This window comes from Sander lucioperca, chromosome 3 (assembly GCF_008315115.2).
Source record: "Sander lucioperca isolate FBNREF2018 chromosome 3, SLUC_FBN_1.2, whole genome shotgun sequence".
Taxonomy (NCBI): Eukaryota; Metazoa; Chordata; class Actinopteri; order Perciformes; family Percidae; genus Sander; species Sander lucioperca.
Window position 1 is genome coordinate 4550180 of NC_050175.1, and position 20963 is coordinate 4571142.

Below are 20963 nucleotides of genomic sequence, written 5' to 3' on the forward strand. Positions count from 1 at the left end.
ATATTCCCCAAAAACCCTTGAAAACGTAACAAAAACGTTCAAAAAAGCCCAGAATGGATTATTGGGGGTGGGGTGTTGTAAATTACACTGATGTTGGTGACAGAGATTCACAACACAAGCAGTTCAAAAACTTTTTAAAACATGTTTTTAATGCCTGGAGGCTCAGCTCGGGGCATAAATAATCTCTGCACACAAACGTTCACAAACTGAATTTAAATAACAGCATAAAAAAACATTCTGTATGAATATTTAAAATGTTGACGTTTCCCTTTAAGTTTTCCCAGAAGAATTGTCAGAAACTTCAGGACTGTGTGTATATCAGCTGTTGCTAGGTGATGAAAAAAAACACTGACCTGCACACACTTCCTGTTCCTCTTCATGTTTTGCAAGAGTGTCAAAGGTCGGGAGAGCTTTCCAGCTCCTCTGCAATGTATTAAATCACGATAACTTTATCAATTATGTGTTACTAATCAAACTAATACTTCAGTTCAGTGTGTGTGTGTGTCACATAACAGGCGCCGTGCGTCTCCAGAGCTGTTTGTTCTGTGATCCATTTGTCCTTATCTGCAGACACACCCTCTGCCACGTCCTGGTCAATCAATCAAACACACCTATCTGAGGCGTTTACAGCCCGCTGGATTCTGAAGAGCTCGGCGTTAACAGGCTATTGTTTGCTCGTCTTATTGCTTTTAGAAAATCTGCTGAAGAGGAAACCTGGAAACGTTTCCACCGGGAGGAAATGTGTAGTTATGACTGTCGGTGAGATGAAATCAGAACTCATGTGTCTTTGTGATTTCACCTCTTATGCCGGAAGGAAAGTTCCCATCCTGTTTTTCAGTAGGACGTGTCGAAAACATCGGAAAAAGTTGAGAAAAACGTTTTTAAAAAAGCGACAATTAAACGCATGAAAAATACTGTCTGAAGCATCGCTTTTTAATTTCTGCACAAGAAACCCTGAATAGAAACATAATTTTTTTTAAAAACGATTTAAAATATCAGAAAGAGAAGATGTACTTACTGGAGAGCAGCACCAGATTTTCATTGAATGGAAATCAACTGAAAATGTTGAAAAACATTTTTTAAAAGCGACAAAAAAGTCAGAAAAAAGCGCAGGAAGCGGCAAAAAATACCATCTAACACTAGCCTGGATGCCAGCCGAACTTAGCCCCGCCCACAACATTTGAGTTCGGGAAGTTCGGTCTGGACTTGACAAGGGGGTAAACCAGCCTCCACAAAGCGCAGCTCCTATGGCGCCATTTTGCTGCTACCAAGCCATTACCCCCCGTTAGCATCCCATTGACTGCCATTCATTTTGACGTCACTTTGACAGAGTAATAACTTTACCTCTGAAGAGTTTAAAGACTCTATTTGTCCGTTGTTTATTTCTAAAGAAACACAACAATGTATAAAAGGCTCCATTACCTTGTACCTCACGTTATGGCTCCGTAGCAGACGTTTTTATAAAAATAGGATAACGATTGGGTCATAACCACGAGACTTACTGTCTCATAGTAGAGGAATTACCGTATAGTACAGGAGAAGCTCTCAGGCAGTTTGGACTTCCATTAGCTGTTTAAGTTTAATTACTAATGTTAACTATCATTTTAGTGATCAATAATTAGCCTGTGTCTATGTTATCTCCTTACATATACCTACGCTCTCCGTCTCTGCTAGATTGGGAATGATTGAGATTTCTCTTGGCACAGCTACCAGAAGACTTCCAACTTTCAGACAGGTTGCTCACGTCACATCTACGTCTTCAAGCTCAGTTTGAGGCTGCTCAGTAACGCTCAGCCATCAAAGAAAAGTGCTTCTAATATCCTTCACTGGTCTCCGTGGACGTCTACGGTGTGGCTTTGTCCATTTCTTTAACTGTCTATGGGAATTGATCCGCTGTGGAGCAACTATGCTCGAACCACAGCTGTTTGGACCAATCAAATTGTCAGGGCGGGCTTTATACGATGATGGACAGATGATCAACAGTAACGACGTCACCAGAGAGAGCTTGGGTTGAATTCGTTTACAACAAAGATGGCTGCCGCTGGAGAATTGACGTGTAGATTCCGCCATTGCGTCTGTTATAGAAGATATCGACAGCACATTCATTTTAAAAGAGGAACAGAGAAACCCGATCAAGGAATATGTCGATCGGAAAGATGTTTTTGCCGTCCTTCCTACGGGATTCGGCAAAAGTTTAATTTATCAGCTGGCCCCGATGGTCGCTAAGAAGATGGGGCGCTCTGATTGGTTGTAGGTCTATCCAATTGAGTGCAGAGGCATTTTCTCTCCTGGTTCGGTTGATGGACAGATGATCAACAGTAACGTTGTCACCAAAGAGCGCTTGGGTTGAATTTGTTTACAACAAAGCTGCAGGTAGTTGCCATGGTAACATTAGTAGCTTAGACTCAACAAAACTAGAAGAAAACAACTATTCATTTTTTTTAACTTGGAAAAAAGTAACAAAAAGGTCGAAAACATCCCAAAAAAAACGACTTATAAACTCGTTAAAAAACGTTTTTTTTTTTAAATATTAAAAAAAACGTCAGAAAAAAGCAAAACAACAACAAAAAATTGGAAAAAAAAACCTTTAATTAAAAATTTCGAAAAAAATCGACAAAAAAGTTAAAAAAGAATCTTTAGTTGCAGTTCTAAAGCAGATCAGAGGGAACAACAGTTCAGAGTCTGCTGCGATAATGATTAATAGAAACTTTTCTTTCTGTGTTGCCTCCCTGCAGGTTTGACTCAACATGGCGCTCGTTTCTGAGTTTCTGGGCCAACTGACACTGTCGTATGGAGGGGTGAGTCAGCTGCTATCATCACACAGGAAACACAACGCAATGATGCACAAAGATATTTATTATCCAGATAATACTGCGACAGTTATTGCACCATAACATGTCACCATATCACCCATATCTCAACATCTGTGGACGCTGCACTCGTTTGAATCTTCCTTAGATATCATAACTGCTCGTATGTACAGATTTTCATATCTTTACTGCCTGAGAAAGGATCCATAGTGTCGGGGCGGTATAGTGTTTTACTGCCCTCGTAAAGCAGATAAAGGCGTGGTTGGTTCTCCACCCAGAGAGAAACTTGATAAAGGGAAGACTAGGTCGTCCTGCAGAGACTGAAGGCCGATCAATGAGCAAAGAATAAAACACAGTTTTCTTTCAGCTGTTTGTCGGGGGTCAGCCCTGTTGTCCCACAGCCCTATGTTCCCACAGCCCAATGGTCCCACAGCCCAATGGTCCCACAGCCCTATGGTCCCACAGCCCAATGGTCCCACAGCCCTATATTCCCACAGCCCAATGGTCCCACAGCCCTAAGGTCCCACAGCCCAATGGTCCCACAGCCCAATGGTCCCACAGCCCTATGTTCCCACAGCCCTATGTTCCCACAGCCCAATGGTCCCACAGTCCAATGGTCCCACAGCCCTATGGTCCCACACAGACCTATGTTCCCACAGCCATACATTTTCAAAATTAGGTTTTGTGTTCCTACATTTCCCTTCAATTTAAGCCCTATCCTCCCACAACATTTTTGGGTTGGGGTTAGGAGTTAGGGGATAAAATCTGATACAAATTCATGAAAAAGTAAATGGGGAACATCATTTTGGAAAACAATCTTTGAAATGTGGGAAGTGTGGGAACATAGGGCCTAATTTTCAGTGAAAAAAAAATTCTTAGAAATGTGGGAACATAGGGCTGTGGGAACATAGGGCTGTGGGACCATTGGGCTGTGGGAAGATAGGGCTGTGGGACCATTGGGCTGTGGGAAGATAGGGCTGTGGGACCATTGGGCTGTGGGAAGATAGAGCTGTGGGACCATTGTGCTGTGGAACATAGGGCTGTGGGAACATAGGCACGCTCCCGTGTGTCGGACCGATCATAGCTGCTAGTTGTCGTGTTGACGTAACAACAACTCGTTCTCATTCCGAACTCGTCAAATACTGACACTTGGTCAGTAGCTCTCAGCGTCAGATAAGACGTTAAGAGTTAAGTTGATAAAACAAGATGGAGGTTTGGGTTCAAATCAAACGTTATTTCACTTCCTGAAGGTTATCACGTGATTAGGGTTGGGTACCGAGACCCGGTGCTAATACGGCACCGGTGCCTTAACGACCATTATCTACCGGACCGAATAGCAACGCGGATTTCGGTGCCTTGTTTCGGTGCCACTTAAATGCCTGCGCTTCCCTCTGATGCTCCGAAACGGACGTTAGAGGCAACAGAAGCATCGCCGCATGTCACGCTAGTTAACACTACACTAGGCAGCAGGTAACGTTAGCCTACCGTTAGCTAGCAGCTGGAGTAAACACGGTTAAAATGCTGACAGCTAAACGGTGTAAAGTGTGACTGTATTTCAAAGGAGAGGATTCCAACACCCGGGAAGTACGACTGTCTGTAGTCTGTAGTCTGTAGCTGCCGTTGTCTGAAAAACACAGAGGTGCGTTCACTTGAAACTTACCAGCGTTGTGGTGCATTCAAAGTTATTGTAAAATACCCTTTTCCCATCCAGTGGTTGTTTTGTCGTTTAACAGGAATTTACTGGTGAAATAAGTTATTATTGTTATTACATTTTTAATAAATCATTTAATTTTGACCCTCTGGCCTTAGCAATAAACAAGCTGTTCTTTAATGTCGCCGACTGTCGTTTTGTGCTCCTTTTAAAAAAAAAATAATAATAAAAAAAAAAAAAAAAATATATATATATATATATATATATAATTTTATTTTATTTTTGAAATCTTTTTAAAAGTATTGGTTCAGGCACCGGCACCGTTTCAAAAGTATCGTTTTAGCACCGGTATCGGAAAAACTCGATACGATCGAGATACGATACCGAACCCTGCACGTGACGCACAACGTGACGTAGCTCCGTTTGCTCCGTAAAATTAAAATTACTCTCTGTTTCCTTTTCTTTTCAAACGGGACATGAACCCCGGTCTCCTGGGTGAAAGTCCTGTGTTTGTTTGTTTGACCCATCCACCCCCCCAACCTGCGTGCTCTTATACTTCCTCACCTTACTTCCTGCTTTTCCCCTGTCACAATAGAGGGCGCCTCCACCAAACCTAAATATGAGTCGTTATTACACCATTACGCCTCGTAATTGCATCTTGAACAAATAACTTATGGGAGTGTTTTTTCAGTGGAGGACAGACTCAATTCCCTGTATGTGTTCAAACTTACTTTGCCATTCAAGCTGATTCTTATTCTTACACCTTCTAACCGCTGTACATACAACACAAGAGCATTGTGTTAAGATCCACTTGAGAAGTCTCAAAGCTATTCTTGAATGTTTCAGTCAGCCAATCACACAATCTACAGTAACTATTGTTAATGCACTATCAGCATAAATTGGCAATTTGATAGAGTCTAACTGCACAAACTCCAATAAATTACATGAAATCCCTTTACATCAGAAGCTGTCACATTATTTCTGACTGTGAGAAAACATGTATCTCTCTCTCTGTCCTCTGTAGGAAGCAGAACCCAAATTCCCCACCGTGGTGCCGGCACGAGACTTCGACCCGGCCAGAGACGCTGCCAGGATCGAGACGGCCATCAAAACTAAAGGTGAGAGAGTCCAACAACTCACCTCGCCAGCTGTCTGCAAGTTTACACATATTTTCCCAGAGTTACGTAACTGGGATCTGCCTGTGCCATCACAAATAGTTCAGTGGACGTCAGTGCCAAAATTAAGGTTTACATAAGGTAAGAGAATCTGGATCACTTTACAACAAAGTCTTTCACTTCAGAAACAAACCTGAGGCCTCAGACTACAGAGAGCCATCTGAATTCATAACAATAAGCAAAGTGCTGGTTTCACCACCGATGTATTCACAGATGTGTTTTTTATACCATGAGGGTTTCATATTTGTAAATGCCCTGACACACCAACCCAACGGCCGACCGTTGGCAGAAAAGGCAGTCGGACTGATCAGTCGGCTCCCCAAGGTCCAAAAAGTGCCTCAGAACACACCGAAGAGACGCCGACATGAGCGTACGTTCTGCGCGTGCGCGAGATGTAATACGTCTCCATAACAGCAGGCGGCACTAATCTGTATTGCCCCCAAAAAAATGAAAACCGGAAATGACAAATGCATTCACGTGGGTCTGGCTTCTCCAGTCAATAGTAATGGCACCTTGTTCGAAATACGATCTCAGGCCATGCAGTTGCTGAATCTGTCTTCATTTCAGATCGACAAAGGTCAGTTTAAAAGATTTTCGTCAGATTTTGAGAGGCGTTCGTCACTCATCCCGCTCGCCATTTCCAGGTTAGCACTCCACCAATCAGATTGGTCATTGAGTCCGACTGCCCGCCCTCTGACCCAGCAAGTCAGGTCGGCCAAAATGAAGGCCGACGGCACGGAAAACACCAAACAGACTAGAGTCACTGACCTGGCCAGACTGTCCGACGGCTGATTATCAAGTTGGTGTGTCAGAGCCTTAACACTTTCAGAGTTTAAAAGATCTTTCAATGTAAAGTCTCTGGGTTGGGGGACATGGCCAGGGAAGGAGATTGTTTGCAGACTTTGCAAACAAGGATCCAACGTCTTGGATCTATTAACAGAGCTATTTCTTTGCTTAGCTTCTTAGCTTTGTCTTCCAAAATGCGTTCCAAAATCATTTTCCCCATAGACCTCCCCCACAAACCGTTGACTGGACACCTCCAGATGCAAACAACCTCAGCTATTACTCTTTCTATCATGGATATTAATCTATTAAGGTTTTTTAGACCCTATAAACAACAGCCAATAAAGAAGTCATCTTGTTAAGTCAGCTACAATAAAATGATCCATAATCCATTTTATTTCTGTTACAAACTGTTAACGGAGGCTCAACGTGCGCCCGCGAGCACGTTGAGCTATAGAGTGACTGAAGAGAGGAGCGCCTAGAACAAAGCTGTGATTTGTTTTCGCCAATTCATCACTAGAAATGTAACTGTGGCAAGCATCTCGCTATCACTAAGGTTATCCACGCTCATATTTAGACGCAACAAATGTTATATTCAGCTACAAAAAAGCCTAAAAGTCGGAAGTACAAAGAGGCATTGCTATGGAGATGATACACCGTCTCGTCTCATTGGTGTGAACTGGTTTTTCCGCAACTTGAAGTATTATTCCAATGATAAAACATATATATGATTCAGCATTTCTCCACCAGAATCTTTTTCTATTTGGTCTGAAATATATTACACTGGCCTGTGACTGTGTTCATGAAAAGCTTTGAGAGTTGCACTTGTATGTTATGTTTGTTTTGTTGATTGTTCTGTTGTGTTTATTGCATTCTTCTATTCTATTCATGGATTGTTTTAATGTGTACACTGTTTTTAATGTAAAGCACTTTGGGTTTACTTGTATTAAAAGTTGCTATGCAAGTTACATTGACATTTAGCTTGGTTGACACCAGACCCACTCTCAGTTGTAACTGAGACTACGTTTACACGTGGCCGGCTATTTTCATAAACGAACATTTAGAACCTCTACGTTTTCAGAAAAGTGTTTGTTTACATGTACCCATGTATATATGTCGTCAATGTCGTCAAGAGCGTGCCAAACCTGTAGGTGGCAGTGTAATGAGAAGCTCAAGCCCACGTTAGCCAATCAGAATCCCGAAAATAGCAACAACAGCAACGAATCAGTTTTCCAAAATCTCCACTTTGGCCGGAGTTTTTAGAAATAATCGTTTTCTGTGATAAAAACAGGGTTTTCGTGTAAATGAGAGGCCAAACCGCAGGAAAATATCTGCGTCTTCCCTTCGTGTAAACGGGGCATGAGAGTGGGTCTGGGGAAGCTTCATTCACAGCCCATTTCTAAAGGGACCAATGGATGCCACTCAAATGCCCCTGGGCGCAACTGGATAGTCCTTCAACCAATCAGACCAACGAGTAGCAGTGACAGCGGCATCAACGGGTTGCTGCGCTCCAGTGGCCGCCATGTTTAATGTAAACAAAAAGCTTCTCGCCGTCGCTGCGCTATCGTCATCGTGTAAAGCCAGCCTCAACGGTTGTGATTGGTGCCTTGATTTGGAAAAATTGGAAATGGGTTTGAATGGGCTCTTGGCCAGACTGACTTGCAGAGCAAATCTCAAATTTCCCAGAAGTTCATCAGGGTTTTCCAAGGCTAATTGACATTGACATTAAACTTAAAACTAAAATCAAATATGCAGGTGTAGACGAACAAACCATCATCGACATCCTGACTAGACGCAGCGGAGAGCAGCGGAGAGAGATCGCCTTCGAATATGAACGTATCGCCAAGAAGGTTAGAAATGTTTCTGCTTTAATAAACATGATATTCAAAGGCCTGAATCAGTAGATGTCATGTCACATCAAAGACACAAATATTAGTGTGAAATCATTGTTTCCAGTATTCTTTTTTAAGACATTTGGCATGTGTGCTCTTGACCTTTTCCAGGATCTGAACACGGCCCTGAAGGCAGCGCTGTCCGGCCCTCTGGAGGCTCTGATGTTGGGTCTGATGAAGACCACTGCTCAGTATGACGCCTCAGAGCTCAAAGCCTCCATGAAGGTCGGAGCCACCAGTGGTTGAATCTAACTAAGTACATTTACTCAAGTACTGTACTAAAGTACAAATGAGGATTCTTACCTGCTGGTGTTTTTGTTTCCAGGGACTGGGAACAGACGAGGAGACCCTCATCGAGATCGTCTGCTCCAGAAACGACGAAGAACTGGCGGACATCAAGAAGGTTTACAAAGAGAGTACGTTTCAAAGTCTTGTTCCAATTAAAAACAGAAAAAAAGAAATGTTCAGAAAAAGAAATATATAACATTTCAACGCATTCTCATGAACGGGTTCTTATGATATCGTACAAAAACTTATGCACAACAATTTGTATGAAATATCCTATGAAAATATGGCGATACATGACAGTTAAGTTTAGCGTCTTTAAGTTGAGTTAAATTTAGCTGAGAAAAGGTGACTGTGCGCTGAGTACAGAGCACCGTGAGGTCTCGTTGTTTCAGTGGCAGTGGCAGTTAGGCCATATGTACACCGATATGTCTATATGGCAATATATAAATGGTGTTTGGTGTTTTAAGCCCCCACCCAAGCACTAGGATTAGGCAATGGTTATGGTTAGGTTTAGGGTTCGGGTTAGGGTTAGGTGCCTTGAAGACAAGGGCTGCAGTGCTGCCTTGAAGGCTTGGTTGGGGGCTTAACACACCATTGAGCTACAGTATATAAATGACATATAATGATGTGTTCATATCTTTTGTTTCTCTGTGCAGTGTTTAAGAAGGACTTGGAGAAAGACGTAGCAGGAGACACATCAGGAGACTTCGCCAAACTGCTGCTGTCTCTGGTTCAGGTAGTTCAGATTCTCGTGTCGCTTTGCCAGACCTTCCTCCACGGCGATGCGGAGGAAGATCTGGCTAGTCCACAAAAACTTTCCGGGATGGGAGTAAAACGTGCTCTGGTTTATTGGCATTTCTTTAAACCAATCACAATCATCTTGGGCGGTGCTAAGCTCCGGACGGAGCCACGGTGCCTCTGCTAAATAGTCTCAGGAAGGAACTTGTTTTGGTGGAACATGTGTACGTTCAACAGTAGTTTTAGTCGTGCAACAGAAAACTCAGATTGGACAGATAGTCTAGCTAGCTGTCTGGATTTACCCTGCAGAGATCTGAGGAGCAGTTAACCATAGTCCTCACAAATCCACCAGAGGTTAGAACGCCAACACAAAGACAGAGGAAGGAGATGGACATCCGGACTAAAAGAGGGACATCTGTGGGAATTTGCGTCAGCAACGGAGCAATCCCTGAAGTGGAAAATCATGGATATAGACTATTCAGATGCTAACTGCTAAATGCTTCTTTTATTACGTTACGTTTTATTTCATTGTAGTAAAAACTTTTTCCTTAAAAGTGTTCCTGATTTTTGTGAGAGCCATTGTTGTAGATTCAGTATGGTGTCTTTATTTCAGTAGATGGATTTAAAATAGTCATAAAGATTGTGTTATTTTATAATATTTGAATGAATGTTGTTTTAAATTGTAAAAGCAAAGTTGTTCTTGCACATTCTGAAAGTATTGACCCTCTTTAAATATGTCATACTATATGATATTTTGATATTTACAACACATTCATTTTATTTTACTTTTGTCGCTGAGTACGGAGCACAATGGCAAAAACACCAGGATGTTATTCAACAGTTCTACTGTGATTTCAACATTTTAACACCGACATGGATGTTGTTTCTTAAATCCGCAGACAAAGAGAGATCAACCGTCTAATGTGGTCGACTACGAGAAGATTGACGAGGACGCCAGAGTAAGTCAAACAACTTGGATATTAATAGAACGTTTTTTTGTCAAAAAGACTTAAAAAGAGGTGTAATTGTGCTGTTATCCTAGGGGCTAATTTGTTTCATCACTCAGTAACTCAGTGAGATCCATCAATAGAGACAGAGTGCATCACGTCATACTCAAACAATCGGCTTGTGGCCGGGTTGGCTCTGTTGGTAGAGCAGGCGCATATATACGTAGAGGTTTATGCCTCAACGCAGAGGTCCAGGGTTTGAGTCCGACATTTGACGATTTCCTGCATGTCTCCCCCCTCTCTCTCCTTTCTCACCTAGCTGTCCTGTCCATTAGAGGTGGAAAAGCCCAAAAAATAATCTTTAAAAAAATTATAATAATCGGCGCAACATTTAAGGGCCGAAACGCTAACGTTAAGTGTCTGCAGCTAGCTAAATACATTAGATTTAATCATGTCAAAGGATTATTTTTTGTGCATGTTTAGGCCTTTATTTCCACAGGACAGATGAAGACGTGAAAGGGGAGAGAGAGGGGGAATGACATGCAGCAAAGGGCCGCAGGGCGGAGTCAAACCTGCGGCCAATTGCGTCGAGGAGTAAACCGCTATTTATGCGCGCCTGCTCTACCAACTGAGCTAACACGGCCATGCAAACATAATCTTACTGCAACGATTTCTGATTCATCCACATTCCACTGTAACACAAGCTGCATATTGTCAACATGCTTTAGCTTAACTTACAGACATATAGTTAGCCTAAAACTGACATTTGCATATTTGACTTGGTAACAAAATGCTTGCTACACACGTAACGTTGGGCGTAACGTTAGCTTAGCGTCTCCCCATTCTCTCTGCCGATTCCTCACGTCTGTTTCCTCTTTTGTCTTTAAAAGCTCAGTTTTTCGGTTCAACAGCTTATAAAAACTTAAGTTCTGGGTTCTTTACATAATTGGTATTCACATCACCACACAGCAGCTTTTTTAGGCATTTTTCTGTTGTTTGCTAGCAGACGGAATAGACAAGTAGAAACCTTCACGTAATAGAAAGTCAACGGGACTTTAATGCACTCTGTCTCTATAAATAAATCATAAGCACTCAGAAATACATCACTATTCCTTCATACCTGTTCTCATGTGTGAAACTCTCAGTCTCTGTATGAAGCCGGGGTGAAGAGGAAGGGAACTGACGTGGTGACCTGGATCACCATCATGTCTCAGAGGAGCGTCCCCCACCTGCAGAAAGGTAAACGCACACACACACACACACACACACACACACATGGCTAACGTCTGTGCACACACACGCACACACACACACACACACATGGCTAACGTCTGCGCACACGCGGCTAACATCTGCGCACACACGGCTAACGTCTGCACGCGCACACACACACACACACACACACACACACACACACACACGGCAAACGTCTGGCCGTGCGCACACACACACACACACACACACACACACACACACACACACACACACACAAAACATTTTTTATGCCCAATGGCAACTTTTTTTGGAACATTCAGTGCAAATGTTAACATTAAATACATTAAAAAAATGTTCAATACCAACGTTTTTTCGTGCTCTATGCTGAGTTTTTGTACATTGTAAAACCATTTTACATTCAGCAATTTCATTTTTCATGTTTAATACCAAAAAAATGATATGTTCAAAACTGATTGTATTTGTGCTCAATGCCAACATTTTTTACACCCAGAGCAAATGTTTTTACATTCAATATCAATGTTTTTCACATCCATTGACACAGTTTAAAGTTCCTGCCAAATCTGTATATAAAAACTAAAGTATCTGGTAACGGTTATATGACTACAACATTCTTAACATTGTGTCTGCTTTGGATGTTATGTTTTGTCAGTGTTTGAGAGGTATAAGAGCTACAGTCCGTACGACATGAAGGAGAGCATCAGGAAGGAGGTGAAAGGAGATCTGGAGAAGTCCTTCCTCACTCTCGGTAACAAACACCACATCAGTACCTGGCATCTCTGTGCCACAGAGCCCTATTGTTGTCCAAAAACTATTAAAGAAGTCAGAAAGTAGAGGCTACATCTACACTACTACGCACAGTTCGAATGTTAGCCTATCCAAAATTGTATGTATTTAAATGCAGTATTAACATCACATACCAACAATTCAGCAAATATTGTTCCGTATCTTGGTGAAACTAAGCCAAGAATGGTTGCATTAATAATGCAAGCAGTTTATTATCTCATGGACAAGGTTGTCGGATGGAAATGTACTCAAATGTGTGTGTTTGAACTGCTGCAGAAGCTAGCTAGGCTAACTAGTCTATCTGTATTTAAGCGCGAGATAGGTCTTCACTCCCGTCCCGAACAACATACATTGGCACAGATTAGTGGTTCTCATGTGTGTAAGCCTATATAAAATGGAGAGTGACGTCACCAGTCAAAATAGCTGTACCCCCTGAAGCTCACGGTATAATTCGAACACTGCTATTACGTATCTTTTGCTATGTTTAAGCCTTGCATCCACAATATTGGCATTTCCAAGCCCCTGAAAACAGAGACATTTGGAAACACTGCTGCCCCCGCTCTGGTTTGAAATTTTCGGGGTTGCTTTGTAGTCTGGACTGACACAAACGGAGACCTTTCGAAATGAGAACACGTCAGTCAGTCTTACCAGTTAGGTAGCTTACAGACCTTTCAGTAACAGTTAACCTCGTCCTCGCTCCAAGATAATTAATCCCTGCTCTTACTTTTCACCGTTGTTGTTCTTTCTCTAAAGGACTTTCTGTACTTTCAACTTATACATCCATGATTTTTTAACCGCAGTGTACCGTCAGACCAACTGCTTCCTGTTTACACCGGCACACACATGCCCAATGTGCGTGTGAATGGTCATGTGATATGTTTATATGGACACAGAATAGTTCTGCTACTGAGCTAAAACTCTTGTGTGGACGGAGATCGCTTTCGTCTCAAAACACCACTTAAAAATGAAAACGAAACGAGACGGACAAGCACATTGTTTGTTTGAGTCCGTACATGAGATCTGATGACAATAATAAAAATATAAATTAACAGCAGACTGATTCTTTAAGATTTATTAAAGGTCCGTCTGTCTTCTCTTTACAGTGGAGTGCTTTGAAAACAGGCAGCTGTACTTCGCCAACAGACTCAATGAAGCCATGAAGGTACACTTTCATACTTTTGTCCAGGGGTGGAAAGTAACTAACTACATTTACACAAGTACTGTACAGTTGTGAGGTACCTTACTTGAGTATTTTATTTTATATGTATAGTCTGCTCAGCTAATGTTATGCTAGCTAGATTTAAGATTAAAAAAAAAGTTGGGTACGGTTGACAATCAGTAAATAGATTTTTGACTTACATTAACTTGCGATTGCGTGTGAATTTACGCCGTAGCGAGTAGTATGAAAGGGCGAAAATCTGTGTAGGGAGGTTGGTCCCCCCGACCAACCTCCCTACACAGGTGGATGGGTCAAACACAGGACTTTCACCCAGGAGACCAGGGATCGTGTCCCGCGTGTCACGTTTCATAAAGTTAACCGTTGCTTTCTTCTTTTCCTAAACCCAACCCATCTACTGTATACGGCACTCAAAATGCGTACAGATAACACGGCAGTTGGGTTTAGAAAAGTGGCGTGTATGTTTACGCGATAACGTATGTTTATGTCCGCTGTATACAGCGTAGACATCCACGCGGATAGCTCAAAATGCGTACATATAAAACGCCACTTGGCTTAAGAAAGTGTCATGTTGGAAAGAGAGACAAAGTAGGGACCCCCTACTACATGTACTGTATAAAATTAAGTTGCATTAAATTGGGCTGGATGAATGAAAATGAATGGCAGTGACTCCTTAAGCTTAACTGTATGGCTACTATAGTGGCTACCTTACCTAAATTAAGCTCATCTTCAATGTGTACATTACATGTTTGTTTTTCACAAATAGGCCAATTTACCTTTGCTATAAAAATGTAAAATTCCTTTTAAATTATCTTTTCAGACTTATCTTAATTTTTGAAAAAAGGAAAACTTCATTTTTTAATTCATAATTTGGAGGCCCCCCAGCACTAACTCTGAGGACCCCCTAGGGGTCATGGACCCCCTGTTGAATATCTCTGGTGTAGAGTGTAACTTACTTCTGGGAGATTATGTGTTAGCGCCATCCTGTGGTGTTAAGAGGACGAAGCACTAAAGGACTACATTCAATGTTGGATTCACATTTTCTTTTCCTTTTAATGTAGTGCATTTATTAAGTCGGTTTCACCGGAACTCTTTTAGTAGGTGTCCTATATTGCTTTTTTTGGATACCCTGCAGCAAATTAGAATAGAGTATTTACCCAGACCATGGTATAAGTCATAATAAAGTCATAGTATAGTATGTTCCGAATCAGAATCAAAATCAGAAAAGGTTTTATTGCTAAGTACGTTTTTTAACACATACTAGGAATTTGTTTTGGTGTTGTTGGTGCACGTCACACATTCTCTAGATGGAATATTAAACAATATAAGTATAGGTATAAACAATATAAGTATAAGTATAAAAGTCATAGTATAGTATGTCGAAAAAAGTGATAAAAAAGTCATAGTATAGTATGTAATAAAAAAGTCATAGTATAGAATGTAATAAAAAAGTCATCAAAAGTAATAGTATAGGATATCAAAAAAAAAGTCATAGTAAAGAATTTCGATACAGTTCATGGTATAGTATATCAACAACAGTCATATAGCATTTCAAAAAAATTATAAAAAAAGACAAGATAGATAAGGGAAAATAGGCTGTATGGTTTAGTGCAAAGGATTTGCAAAACTTTAGGATATATAGTGTATTGACTTACAATAATTCCCTGGAGACTCAGCTTAGTCTTAACCCAAGAATTTAAAAGTTTACAATATGTTTACAATCTGCTTTTTTGTCCCAAGAAAGTCAGTGTGTCCCCGTAATGTCACTCTGTGAACATGATCTGTCCTCGCAGAAAGGCATGAAGATAGAGATTTAATTTACTTTTGTCAGACATAAGATTTTGAGGGTTTTATTGGATTTTCCTAACTTCCAGTTGTAGAAAGAAGCTGAAAATGTAAACGAAAGTTCAGGATCTATATAGTGCATTGACTTACATTCATTCCCTGGAGTCTCAGCTTAGTCTTAACCCAATAATTTAATAGTATACAACAGGAGCGTCAAACTCAACATCACTGAGGGCCACATTGAAAATGAGAATCACATCAAGGGCCAGCCACGTAGAGTGTATTGACGTGCTTTTATTTAATCGTAAAAGTAAAGTCTTTTTGACTGTATTGTTGCATGTCTCATATACTCTTCTCACATACAATTTGCTCTGCATAAAGTCCTACAAAAGTCAGGAAAAAAGTTCCTTAGCCATCATAGAATTTAGCAAATCTAGCACAACAATGAATACATTTTGTAAAAGCAGCCTACCCGACTTATAACAACCTGTTTCACATCCTGAATATGCAGACTCACAGTTTCAAAGTCAGCAAATCTGCCAAATTCTGCTTTGAGTTTTTACATAATTGCAGTTTGAAAAACAGTTTCCTGTCTTTTTGGTTAGGCGCACAACTAGGCGGGCCAATATTTATTGCAAACCCAAATTGATATTAGGGCCGGATCAAAATCAGCGAGGGGCCGGATTTAATTTCAAAATTTCAAAATTTAAGTTTGACACATGTGGTAGGTAGACAATGTGGGGACCGGCTTTTTTGTCCCCAGATAGACAGTGAGTCCCTATAATGTGAATCTTTTGGAGTCACAATCATAAGTTCAGGATATACACTGTGTTCCAAATTATTATGCAAATGATATTTTTCACTGATTTTCCTAAATAGTCAATGCAAATGACAGTCAGTATAATTTTCAAGTCACCAAACGTTAGAGTATCAGTCGAATTTCATTGAACTGAACCCAATGAAAACAATATTTTTTTTTTATATTTAAAAATAAAAAACTGAAAATGCACTGTTCCAAATTATAATGCACAACAGAGTTTCAAAGAATTTTATAGGTTGTAAATAACTGAAAATGGTCATTTGCTGAATTTGCAGCATTAGGAGGTCATATTTACTGAAATCAAAAGCTATTTCAATCAAACCCATCTTAACAGGGCAGGTTCCATGTTAACATAGGACCCTTCTTTGATTTCACCTTCACAGTTCTTGCATCCATTGAACTTGTGAGTTTATGGAGAGTTTCTGCTTGAATGTCTTTGCAGGATGTCAGAATAGCCCCCCAGAGCTGCTGTTTTGATGTGAACTGCCCCCCACCCTCATAGATCTTTTGCTTGAGGATGCTCCAAAGGTTCTCAATAGGGTTGAGGTCAAGGGAGGATGGGGGCCACACCATGAGTTTCTCTCCTTTTATGCCCATAGCAGCCAATGACACAGAGGTATTCTTTGCAGCATGAGATGGTGCATGAAAATGATTTTGCTACAGAACGCACGGTTCTTCTTTTTGTACCATGGAAGAAAGTGTTCAGTCAGAAACTCTACATACTTTGCCAAGGTCATTTTCATACCTTCAGGGACCCTAAAGGGGCCTACCAGCTCTCTCCCCGTGATTCTGGACCAAAACATGACTCCGCCTCCTCCTTGCTGACGTCGCAGCCTTATTGGGACATGGCAGCCATCCACCAACCATCCACCAACCATCCACCAACCATCCACTAATCCATCCATCTGGACCAGCCAGGGTTGCACGGCACTCATCAGTAAACAAGACTGTTTGAAAATTAGTCTTCATGTATTTCTGGTCCCAATGCAACATTTTCTGCTTGTAAGGAGAGAAACTCATGGTGTGGCCCCCCATCCTCCCTTGACCTCAACCCTATTTAGAACCTTTGGAGCATCCTCAAGCTAAAGATCTATGAGGGAGGGGGTCAGTTCACATCAAAACAGCAGCTCTGGGGGGCTATTCTGACATCCTGCAAAAACATTCAAGCAGAAACTCTCCATAAACTCACAAGTTCAATGGATGTAAGAACTGTGAAGGTGAAATCAAAGAAGGGTCCTATGTTAACATGGAACCTGCCCTGTTAAGATGTGTTTGATTGAAATAGCTTTTGATTTCAGTAAATATGACCTCCTAATGCTGCAAATTCAGCAAATGACAATTTTCAGTTCTTTACAACATATAAAATGCTTTGAAACTATGTTGTGCATAATAATTTGGAACAGTGCATTTTCAGTTTTTTTTATTTTTAAATATAAAAAAAAAAGAATACTGTTTTCATTGGGTGGTTTGTTCAATGAAATTCGACTGATACTCTAACAGTTGGTGACTTGAAAATTATACTGACTGTCATTTGCATTGACTATTTAGGAAAATCAGTGAAAAATATAATTTGCATAATAATTTGGAACACAGTGTATAGTGCATTGATTTACATTCATTCATTCCCTGGAGACTTAACTTAGTCTTAACCCAATAATTTAATAGTTTACAATGTGGGGACCGGCTTTGTTGTCCCCAGATAGTCAGCGAGTCCCCATAATGTGAATCTTTTGTGGTCACAACACAAACGTTCTGCATGTATAGTATGTGCAAAGTAAAGTAAGTTAAATATTTTTGTCCCTAATTTCTATCAGTGATAAAATTGTAAGTTAGTTTGCTCTTAAGTCTGTCTGGTGTCCATTTAGTTTTGTTCTGTCTCTCTGCAGAGTAAAGGAGCCAAGGAAAAGGTGGTGACCAGGATCATGGTCTCTCGCTGTGAAGTCGACCTGATGAAGATCAGAACAGAGTTCAGGAGGCAGCACAAAAGATCACTGTACCAGACCATCGCTGTGAGTACCAGACTGTATATGTGTGTGTGTGTGTGTGTGTGTGTGTGTGTGTGTGTGTGTGTGTGTGTGTGTGTGTGTGTGTGTGTCTCTGTGTGTGTGTGTGTGTGTTTGTTTGGATCCCCATTAGCTTCAGCATAGGCTAGCTAGTGTGTGTGTGTGTGTGTGTGTGTGTGTGTGTGTGTGTGTCTGTGTGTGTATGTGTCTGTGTGTGTCTGTGTGTGTGTATGTATGTGTGTGTGTGTGTGTGTGTGTGTGTGTGTGTATGTGTGTGTGTGTGTGTCTTTGTGTGTGTGTGTGTGTGTGTGTGTGTATGTGTCTGTGTGTCTGTGTGTGTGTATGTGTCTGTGTGTCTGTGTGTGTGTGTGTGTGTGTGTGTGTGTGTGTGTGTGTATGTATGTGTCTGTGTGTGTCTGTGTATGTGTATGTGTGTGTGTCTCTGTGTGTGTGTGTGTGTGTGTGTGTGTGTGTGTGTGTGTATGTGTCTGTGTGTTTGTTTGGATCCCCATTAGATTCAACATACGCTAGCTAGTGTGTGTATGAGTCTGTGTGTGTGTGTGTGTGTGTGTGTCTGTGTGTGATAGACCAACGCACTGTAACGTCCCACACAAGAAAAGGCCAGTGAACACACCAGAGAGGAGTTGAGTACAGACACAGTGGAAAGACAAATGAATTACGGTCTCGTTTTTTAATTTTTTTTCGAATATGCAGCTGACACTCAAAGAGATAAAATCTGCGTCTGGTTCTTTCTGTTCAGGAAGGAAAGCTGAGAGAAATCAATATTGTTTATTACATTTATTTACATTTTATTACATACTTTATTTTTTTATTTAATTTAATTGCTAAATAACAAAAATAACAACATTTAAGGTGTGTGCATGTTATTCAAAGGATTATGTTACATTTATTTGGGAGACATAGTTATTTTTGCAGATTTTACACATTACACATATGATTAGTTCATAAAATATGATGCATTTTATGGTAAAAAAAAAGATTTTGAATGCAGCTTTACATGATTCTACTTAAAAACATACAGTAAAGTTTGAGAGATATTATTATTATGATAATTATACTGTTTGTCTGTTTTTGCGGTTCAGGAGCACACTAAAGGAGACTACCAGAAGGCTCTGCTCAGTCTGTGTGGAGGAGATGACTGAAAACTCAACTCTGTCCAGACTCAGTTTCCCAGAAGGCCGCTGGGTTTGAAATACCAGCTGACTGCAGATGTTCTTACAGTATTAGAGCCTTTATTGTTTTCACTTCCATATTAAACACATCACCTCCTTCCTCATCTTTCTATGCAGCTTCAGTTTCTAAAAATAAAACCGTTTCACCAGTTTGTGTTTGTTTGCTGTTTGATGAAACGACCACCAGAGGGCAGCGGAGACACGCTGGAAATAAAGACAGCAGATAGAGATTTAAAGTCAATGTGTGAGTATTTACTACAGGAATACAGACAGTTTTGAAGTACATTTACTCAAATTAGGTACTTGATTCTTTTCTGTTCGTGCTTTATACTTCTACTTCACAATTCAGACGGAAATATTTTTTACTTTTTACTCCACTACATTTATCTGACAGCTACAAATTGATACCTTTACACACAAAACATATGAAGAGTTCATCAGATTTTTTGCAATAAAATAAACTCCAACAGTTTATAAAAGTACAGCTGAAACCATTGGTCCTTTAATCAATTAGTTGATTGACAAATTAATTTTAAGTAAAATAGTAAAATTAGTTAATTGCAAAACACAGACAGACAGTAAAATGATCCCGACTGGAGCTGGCTAACATACCCTTACTGCTAACGTTACCGGAGGAGGGTACAGCTGTTTACTATCTCGGCAACAACCACGGTTACAGACATGTGGAAGAAGCCGCAAGTATTACTTTCTCATAATGGCATCATGCAGTTTAACTTTGGCAAAAACAATCGTGTAGCCAGATTAACATTCTCTACAGGTCACTCTGCAATGTATGGCATGTTACAATGTGGAATTTTCTTTTGGCTACCATTACCAGCTTCACAGTTATAAAATGTTCGACTGTAAGATGTTTCCCACTGCAACCATAATGTGTAATGAAAATGGCATGTTTTGACGAAAGGTTTGATGTTGCAACAAAGCAGGCCTGCTTGGTTCTTTCGGGAAATAATTGTAAAGATTCGGACCCCCTTGAAAACGAGATGGTTCATCTCAAGGGGCTATCCTTCAATAAACTTTAGATGTGTTTAGGACATTTCCTCTCTAACTGGGATGTTTTGGGACCGATTGGTGGGATTGCTGTGGACGAAGTACACATGGAGATACACTGGTAAGAGCAAATGCTTGCCCACTGTTCATAGAAAAAGCTTATTACGCCGGCCAATATAAAGACACTTACTACTGGGCAGTTCTCCATCGTATAGGGATCACCAGAAACATTCGTTGGCAACGATAGGTAAGGCAAGGCAGCTTTATTTGTATAGCACATTTCAGCAACAGGGTAATTCAAAGTGATTTACATAAAACATTAAAGAGCAGCTAAAAACAAATACAAACACTTTTTAAAGAGAATATAAAAACAGCTAAAATATAAAAAGGTATAAAATATAAGAATACAAGTTACAGTGCAGTGTAAGAAATAAGCAATTACTAAAAAAGGTAGCGTTACAAATAAAAAAGTCTTTGGCCTTGATTTATCAAAAACGGGGTTAGGCCAAGAGGTCGGAAACTTTAGGTGTTGTTGACAAGATGTAAAAAGTATGTGTGGTGTTTTGCATATTTGCACATGCTAAACATACACATTCTCAGAAACTACAAGACTTAAAGTTTCAAAGGAAGCCTCATGCATGCATTCTAGCCTTGCAGATCTTCTGTTATAAGCT

The 20963-nt window shown here is 40.6% G+C and overlaps 1 protein-coding gene across 1 annotated transcript in view; it reads left to right on the top strand.

Moving 5' to 3' along the window:
* The window catches only part of LOC116056317 (annexin A2-B-like), a 22806-nt gene extending 3373 nt beyond the window's left edge, over nucleotides 1-19433 (top strand). Inside the window, exons 2-13 of the mRNA XM_031308510.2 lie at nucleotides 2736-2798; nucleotides 5486-5579; nucleotides 8175-8269; nucleotides 8423-8536; nucleotides 8637-8727; nucleotides 9256-9335; nucleotides 10237-10296; nucleotides 11430-11523; nucleotides 12170-12265; nucleotides 13407-13465; nucleotides 17972-18094; nucleotides 19192-19433. Of these exons, the coding sequence (XP_031164370.1) occupies nucleotides 2748-2798; nucleotides 5486-5579; nucleotides 8175-8269; nucleotides 8423-8536; nucleotides 8637-8727; nucleotides 9256-9335; nucleotides 10237-10296; nucleotides 11430-11523; nucleotides 12170-12265; nucleotides 13407-13465; nucleotides 17972-18094; nucleotides 19192-19251 (1017 nt within the window). The 5' untranslated portion in view covers nucleotides 2736-2747 and the 3' untranslated portion in view covers nucleotides 19252-19433. The remainder of the gene's footprint in view (nucleotides 1-2735; nucleotides 2799-5485; nucleotides 5580-8174; nucleotides 8270-8422; nucleotides 8537-8636; nucleotides 8728-9255; nucleotides 9336-10236; nucleotides 10297-11429; nucleotides 11524-12169; nucleotides 12266-13406; nucleotides 13466-17971; nucleotides 18095-19191) is intronic.
* The last annotated feature ends 1530 nt before the right edge of the window (nucleotides 19434-20963 follow it).